Genomic DNA, 8,606 nt, shown 5'->3' with positions numbered 1-8,606 from the left:
AAACTTTATCTATTAATAATTTTCATTAATTAATGAACAAATGTTCAGTAACAATAGTTCTTAGAATTAGGGATGAAGTAGGAACAAAAAAAAAAACTACACGGCAAATGAGTTTAAGTTTACAATTTTGTTTTTCAATAATAATAATCATTTAATGTTTTTTATATGCGATATTAATTGTATTTGAATATCGCAAAATATTAATTATATTTACTTTATAAAGAATATTTATTATATGGTTGAAATTAAATAAAATTGAAACTTTATCTATTAATAACTTTCGTTAATTAATGAACAAATGTTACAAGAATTGATAAAAATGTTAAATTTTTGCATAGCTTTCAAAATTATTATTAAGAAAATGTTTATTATGCACTTCTCGGAATAATTAACTTTCATTACTTCATACATAGACTTAAAAATATTGTATGGTACCTATTCAGGTATATTTTGTTGTTTACTTGGACAACCTTACCGAAGCATAGGTTTACCTTACAACGGTCTTCACATTTCAGTAACAATAATAGTTCTTAGAATTAGGGATGAAGTAAGAACGAAAAAATAAACTACACGGCAAATGAATTTAGGTTTACAATTTTGTTTTGTAATAATAATAATCATTTAATATTTTTTATATGCGATATTAATTGTATTTGAATGTCGCAAAATATTAATTATATATACTTTATACAGAATATTTATTATATGGTTGAAATTAAATAAAATTGAAACTTTATCTATTAATAACTTTCATTAATTTTTTGCATAGCTTTTAAAATAATTATTATGCACTTCTCGGAAAATTAAGTTTCATTACTTCGTACATAGACTTAATAATATTGTATGGTACCTATTCAGGTATATTTTGTTGTTTACTTGAACAACCTTACCGAAGCATAGGTTTACCTTACAACGGTCTTCACATTTCAGTAACAATAATAGTTCTTAGAATTAGGGATGAAGTAAGAAAGAAAAAACTAAATGGCAAATGAGTTTAAGTTTACAATTTTGTTTTTTAATAATAATAATCACTTAATATTTTTTATATGCGATATTAATTGTATTTGAAATATTAATTATATTTACTTTATACAGAATATTTATTATATGGTTGAAATTAAATAAAATTGAAACTTTATTTATTAATAACTTTCATTAATTAATGAACAAATGTTACAAGAATTAATAAAAATGTTAAATTTTTGCATAGTTTTTAAAATTATTATTAAGAAAATGTTTATTATGCACTTCTCGGAAAATTAAGTTTCATTACTTCCTTAATAATATTTTATGGTACCTATACCTATTCAGGTATATTTTGTAGTTTACTTGGAAAACCTTATGGAAGCATAGGTTTACCTTACAATAGTCTTCACATTTCAGTAACAACAATAGTTCTTAGAATTAGGGATGAAGTAAGAACGAAAAAAAAAACTACACGGCAAATGAGTTTAAGTTTACAATTTTGTTTTGTAATAATAATAAGAATCATTTAATATTTTTTATATGCGATATTAATTGTATTTGAATATCGCAAAATATTAATTATATTTCTTTATACAGAATATTTATTATATGGTTGAAAATAAATAAAATTAAAACTTTATCTATTAATAACTTTCATTAATTAATGAACAAATGTTCAGTAACAATAGTTCTTAGAATTAAGGATGAAGTAAGAACAAAAAAAAAAACTACATGGCAAATGAGTTTAAGTTTACAATTTTGTTTTGTAATAATAATTATTTAATGTTTTTTATATGCGATATTAATTGTATTTGAATGTCGCAAAATATTAATTATATTTACTTTATAAAGAATATTTATTATATGGTTGAAATTAAATAAAATTGAAACTTTATCTATTAATAATTTTCATTAATTAATGAACAAATGTTCAGTAACAATAGATCTTAGAATTAGGGATGAAGTAAGAACGAAAAAAAAACTACACGGCAAATAAGTTTAAGTTTACAATTTTGTTTTGTAATAATAATAATTATTTAATGTTTTTTTGTATGCGATATTAATTGTATTTGAATATCGCAAAATATTAATTATATTTCTTTATACAGAATATTTATTATATGGTTAAAATTAAATAAAATTGAAACTTTATCTATTAATAATTTTCATTAATTAATGAACAAATGTTCAGTAACAATAATTCTTAGAATTAGGGATGAAGCAGGAACGAAAAAAAAAACTACACGGCAAATGAGTTTAAGTTTACAATTTTGTTTTGTAATAATAATAATTATTTAATTTTTTTTTATATGCGATATTAATTGTATTTGAATATCGCAAAATATTAATTATATTTACTTTATGCAGAATATGGTTGAAATTAAATAAAATTGAAACTTTATCTATTAATAATTTTCATTAATTAATGAACAAATGTTCAGTAACAATAGTTCTTAGAATTAGGGATGAAGTAGGAACGAAAAAAAAAACTACACGGCAAATGAGTTTAAGTTTACAATTTTGTTTTTTAATAATAATAAGAATCATTTAATGTTTTTTATATGCGATATTAATTGTATTTGAATATCGCAAAATATTAATTATATTTACTTTATACAGAATATTTATTATATGGTTGAAATTAAATAAAATTGAAACTTTATCTATTAATAACTTTCATTAATTAATGAACAAATGTTACAAGAATTAATAAAAATGTTAAATTTTTGCATAGCATTTAAAATTATAATTTATCTATTGTAATTAAGAAAATGTTTATTACGCACTTCTCGGAAAATTAAGTTTTATTACTTCGTACAGAGAATTAATAATATTTTAAGGTACCTATACCTATACCTATTCAGGTATATTTTGTAGTTTACTTGAAAAGGGAAATTTGCTAGTGCGCAAACGCTGGTGCGACCTGCGCCCCTCCCTTTAAGGGCTGTATTTATAACACGTAGCTTGCTACCCTGCTACCATTCCAAATTTACAGTGTTCTACGATCGGTCAGTTCAGTAAAGGAATCTTCAAGTCTCTTCGAGTAGTACAGCAGTTCGTCCGCATAAACTGTAAAAAGTGAAGCGCAAAAGTAGGTCAATAAATTACAATTTTCAATAGGTGTGCATGGATGTGTGTGTGTTTGTGCGTGTGAATGTGTGTAAGAATGGATGTGTGTATGTGTGCTGGCCACTAGCTGCACTAGCTATACTCATATGTTGAGGGAATACCAGTGGAATTTCCGAAAATAACCAAGCAGACGGAACGCGTGAGTACCGGAACTTCCGTTCCAACCTAAACCACGTTTCCTGCTTCCAAAGTTCCGTTCGAATTTGGCCCTAGCAACTGCGAAAAAAAAAAAAAATAGAAAAGTCCATCATCAGAACACATAACCTTTGGGCTATGAAAAAAGTGAAAGAGACTGCTGTTTGTGTGTGTGTGCATTGCATAGAAATCTGGCCAGCTGATGTGCAAGCAAAAATAAATTAATAATAATAATTAAGCGAAAATTTTCCATCTGGAAAAATCTTATCTAATGTCTCTTTCTCTTTGGTTTTCAGTTGTTTTCCAACAAGTCTGCATGTCTGTACAATGGGAAACAATTAATTCCATCCATTATTTGGCTACACAAACTTTTATTTTTCGGTTATTTCAATTTGCCTGTGTTTGAAATAGAGTAGGAGCCATGGCTGACAAACTAAGATTGGGTACAGAGGTCAGGGAATTGAAAATTGGACAGTCCTTCACGAATCCTAAAGCTGGAGCTCTGCATGCCATCAGATGTAAGTATTCATAAGGGAAATTTCCTCGAAGATGATGACTAAGAAAATTGTGTTTTGATGATTTCCAGATGACTTCAAACCTGCATCCGTAGATCTTAATAAAATTGCCACTGTTGATGTGGGAAGTGGAAACCAAGTCACAGTTACTGTACCACATTTAGGTAAGTTCTTTTAATCATAATATCAATGTATTTGTTTATCCAAACTCATGTTTCATCCAATTGATTGTCACAATTTAGATAAGATTAGAACTTAGTATAGAGGATATATAAATTTGGTCAGTCTTTCGCGTTTTTTAAATAATTACAGTTAGTCTCAATTGTTTAGAATGTGCAAGATGTAAAAGAGATATCAAGTTATGTATTTAAGTATGTTATATAATAATATGAGAATTAATTTTAGATGAAGCTGTTGTACCTCAAACAGTATTTAAGGGATCCCAGCGGCCTTTCCACAAAGAATGTGTGTTGATAATAGATAGAGTGACGGGCGAGATAACGCTGGAGAAGTTGACAAGCAATATACAGCTTAAGAAGACTAGGTTCGAATCAGCGAAATCACAGTTGCCTCAAGATAGAATTGCTGAGAGATCGTTGACTTCTGCTCGTCCGCAGACGCCGCCCATAGGCCAGAGGCAATCGAACAAGACTCGAGTGACCAGCGGTAGTCGTAGAGCCGACAGACAGATCACGCAAATTACACATCTGCCTAAACATTCTCCTCTTCACGCGAGCCCTAATCCTCAGTACCCATCGCCGGGTCACAAATCCCCGAAGAGGGACAGGGACGAGTCTCATTCGCAGAGCGCCCTCGCAAGTCTTCCGATGATTGGGATGGAAGATTTCAGCGATCCCGTTCCTGCTCCAGCACCTCCACCACCGGCACCAGTAGCGACCTCGCAGAACGGGACGTTCTCGAGCGTTTTCAATAGTCACTCCGACAATGAGATGAACGGTGATGCGATCGGCGAGATTTCGGACAGTTCGTCGAGCGACTCATCCAGTGACTCCGATTCCGATCACGATTCCGCACCTGAGAGCAAGACTGTTAAGCCCCCTATTTCCAGGAGTAACGGCCATGGGCAAGTCGGCAGGGGCTTAGCACTTCCGCCCAATCCAACTCCGCCGCCAGCCAAACATACCAATCAAATGTCCATGCCCATTACTCTCTTGAACGACGATCTTTGCTTATCGGAATCCGGTTCTGATTCCGATTAACCTGAAATTGGTGAGTTATAATTTTATTAACTTATCAATAGTGTATACGTTATTTAACAAATTATATTTAATTATAATTATAATGTATTGTTTCTGTTACAGATGTATACTGAATATAGGTAAAATGTTGTGAGCCAAGTGATTTATGACTTTTGATATAATGAAGAGTGTATAAAGTTTTTATTATAATGATTACATACCTATTTTCTTTGTTATATAAATATATTGTATAAATAAAAGAATGAACCAATGTATGTAAAAAGAGAGAAAAATCAATAAAATTATTTTTTAAGTATATAACATTCAAAGCTGTATTTAAAAAAACAAAACAAATATAATTCTAATAAAAGCAACTCGTGAAAGAAAAATAATTGCAACATTATTTAAATCCATATAACTTAATTGAAACTTATTTCAGTCGTTTAAATATGTATACTATATAAATGCTACACTAAAATACATATTACTAAAAAGTAAATATTTATTTGTTTGGCACTTATTTTAAGAAGGCACAAATATTATCACTTAACGGTTTGGTTAATTGCATCGTCTGAACACAGAAACTAGTTAAATAAGGTAAAGAAAGATTAATAGTTTGATGGCAGTGAGACCTCTAAACCGCATGGAAGATATACACTTAATAGCTAATAATTGCACGGATTATTGGTAAATGCCAATCAATCGTTTTTGTAATTGTCCAGTTGGAGCTCCTCAGCTTTCTGCAGAACCAATTTGGATAATTGAGCCTGAGTGCCCATGAACCAGTTCCCTTTGCTCTCGTCCGGCTCTTCGTGGTACATGACTTTCAGAGATATTTCAGGCGCTCGAAGACAATGCACCTCTTGAGCGGAGAATTTAACGAACATTTCGAACACATTACTGAAATGTTTCGTCTCTTCAGTCAAGACACTGGCGGTGTCGTTGTCCACCCTGATCAAAGGAATCAAATGCTTTGACTGTTTTCTAGCTGTAATCAAAATTGTTAAGTATAATGAAAACCATTAAGAAAAAACTTACCGAAAACATAATCTTTGGCGTAAAAGGAAAGATATCTGTACTCTTGATTGTCAAAATGACCAGCGTTCTTGTGCAGCTCCTTTCCTTGCATCTGCGTGACCGTCGGGTTATAAAACCTGAACGGGATCGGACTGAAAATCTGAAAATTTCCTATGGTGTTCATGCGTACCTAAAACAACGTCAATTATTAATCACGAATGCGCACTTATTTATAAAAGCATTACTCTGTTCAGGAAATCATACGTGAACTCGCTGTACGCATCCACAATCAGAATCAAACTATCCAGACCAATCTTCTTCAGAGCCAAATCGATTAACGCGAAATTGAGCGATCCGTAATTCGCCAAGTCGATGAAATCTTCACTCTGCGGCAATCTAATGCTGACCCACGCGATTTTAGTATCCTCGCTCTTGTACTTGTTGCTCAATCTTACTGCGATTTCTTTGATCTCTCCGAAAACGTCCTCTTTACCTTTACTCGTCGTATTCGCTTGGTACAGGAAAACCAACATCAGCAGAGTTTTCTCGCGTCTCTCCATTATAGTCTTAGAATAACAATCAATGAACTTTTTCACCTGCTCCGTTTCCGTTTCTTCCACTGGAAGCAACAGCGTAACTCGGTTATTCTCGGTTACGTACGGCGCCGGAATGAACTCCACATTACCAAGAGGTTTGCAAACTTCAAACCTTTTAATAACTTCCTTTCCCGTAAACAAGTCCCTAAATCCGATATCCAGTTTGTAATCCATGCCTCTACTCAGATCAAAGCTTCTGTAGCCATTGACCAAACGACGAAATTGGTACTTTCCGGAATGCAAATGTTCCACTTTCGCTTTAACGTGCGATATAACGCTCTACAATATGGACAAATATAAGAAATAGATATTATAAATGTAGTAAATACTTACATTGATATCTTCTGAATCTCCTTTAGTGTGTTTTCTAATAATCGTTGAATCGTCGGGAAAGAACATATGAGTTGTATTGAAATAATATTGTTTGGGTAAATCGAATCTCGTTGCTGGAATAGCACCTTTCCTCTCTCCGGCCGGCCAATCCTCCGGAAGTCCCGCCTCCAACTCGATAATTTCCTTTCGTAATGCCACCAATCTCTCCTAAAAACATACATCATATAATTAACCAAAAAAAAACAAGTATGTTATAATCAACCTTTGAATAATAACTGTGGAGTAAGTGATGATCGTGGCCTTGAATCAACGGGAACACTGTAACCGCTTCATTGAACTCCTTTTCCTTAGTCAATCTGTGCATATTATCAGTAAGCACAAATCGTTTTAACTCGTATGAAGGTAACTTTTGACCCTAGCAAAAATAAATGATGTTACTATTTGTATATATTCAAAACTAATTTGGTAAAACCTGAATTTCCTTCTGACATTCTAACTTTGTGCTATAATAAACACATCTGCCAATGTTTTGGCTATGGTTATCCGTTACTGCATTCATGACACACCAATCCAGGTGTTCCATCATCGCACCCAAAACTGAATTGCTGAGCAAAATGCCTGAATCTAAAAAATATAAATTACATTTGTACATTTTCTTCATTAATTTTGCAATTGTAATGTTAATACCTAAATTGCAATAGCTAGAACCATGGACTGGATTCCCCATATAAACATTCATGCTGACACTAATGCCTTCAACAGTTTCTTTCAGTTTCCTAGCATTGAGATAGTCATAATCATTCATAAGGAAGTAATAGTCATAATCCTGCAAGTAGTTATCTCCTATATATTTGATTATTTGGAATGGTCTGTACCTATTTCTGGTATCTGTGAAGCCAACTAATCCACTATAATTGAACTTCCTTTTAATCTTATGTTGAGCTGTTATGAAGAACTTCACTTTATCAACTAAATGATTTACAGTCTTGTTCACGTGTACAGCCAATGAAGTTATTTTCTCCTCAGAAGTCAAAACACCAATGAACAGTTTCTCTTTGATACCAAGCTCAGTTGAATAGTATCTTGGCCTGATCAATTGGGTCGGTTTCTTTGTGGATTTCCTTGTTACATTCGTTACCCATACCGTTTTTATTGTTGAATAATTGAAATCCACTCTTCTGTGCTCGAGCAGATAATTGGTACACTCAAAGTCTGTAATGCTCAGGTTCAAAAACATGCCAATTATGATGCCCAGCATAAAGCACGAATTCCACAAGCACATCCTGGTGTATTTCTTCAACGACATTTTAACAAATACTTAGAACATTCTTACACAGAAAAAAATTATAACCTAACCTAAAATAAACAGAATAATATAAACAAATGACTTTGACATATGCTAATCAAGTTTGTTATGTTGGCAATTGTCTTGCCAACATTGAAAACAATTCAAATAAACTTCATTATTTAATTTTAAATAATTCTCTTTATATTTCTGCAAATAATATTAAATTTGCTAATGGTTTTTCAGTAATCTTAATGGTAATCAATTAATGTTTTTTTTGATTAGTTATAAAACAAATATCTACAGTTGTTATTGAACAATTTTATACAGGGATACAATTTAATTGCGAAGAGCAAAATTTGTATATATATATATATTTATATACAGAGGGTTTATTGTTATTATTTTATTTGTATTTTTCGTTATAAGA

At 31.5% G+C, this 8,606-nt stretch overlaps 2 protein-coding genes across 2 annotated transcripts; one reads left to right on the top strand and one right to left on the bottom strand.

Moving 5' to 3' along the window:
- Nucleotides 1-3,135: 3,135 nt before the first annotated feature.
- On the top strand, nt 3,136-5,179 carry LOC108566365 (ell-associated factor Eaf). Its single transcript, XM_017926214.1, has 5 exons — nt 3,136-3,235; nt 3,528-3,749; nt 3,818-3,910; nt 4,152-4,976; nt 5,069-5,179. The coding sequence occupies exons 2-4, from the start codon at nt 3,653-3,655 to the stop codon at nt 4,964-4,966; spliced, it is 1,005 nt and encodes a 334-aa protein (XP_017781703.1). The 5' UTR covers nt 3,136-3,235; nt 3,528-3,652; the 3' UTR covers nt 4,967-4,976; nt 5,069-5,179.
- Nucleotides 5,180-5,433: 254 nt separating this feature from the next.
- Nucleotides 5,434-8,256, bottom strand: LOC108566364 (chondroitin sulfate synthase 2). Its single transcript, XM_017926213.1, has 7 exons — nt 7,579-8,256; nt 7,364-7,515; nt 7,154-7,306; nt 6,892-7,098; nt 6,208-6,837; nt 5,984-6,152; nt 5,434-5,933 (listed from the first exon to the last, which is right to left on the bottom strand). The coding sequence occupies exons 1-7, from the start codon at nt 8,195-8,197 to the stop codon at nt 5,644-5,646; spliced, it is 2,220 nt and encodes a 739-aa protein (XP_017781702.1). The 5' UTR covers nt 8,198-8,256; the 3' UTR covers nt 5,434-5,643.
- Between the last annotated feature and the right edge of the window lie 350 nt (nt 8,257-8,606).

This window comes from Nicrophorus vespilloides, unplaced genomic scaffold (genome assembly GCF_001412225.1).
Source record: "Nicrophorus vespilloides isolate i.1.1-1 unplaced genomic scaffold, Nicve_v1.0, whole genome shotgun sequence".
Lineage (NCBI taxonomy): Eukaryota > Metazoa > Arthropoda > Insecta > Coleoptera > Silphidae > Nicrophorus > Nicrophorus vespilloides.
This window is presented reverse-complemented; position numbering and strand designations above follow the sequence as displayed.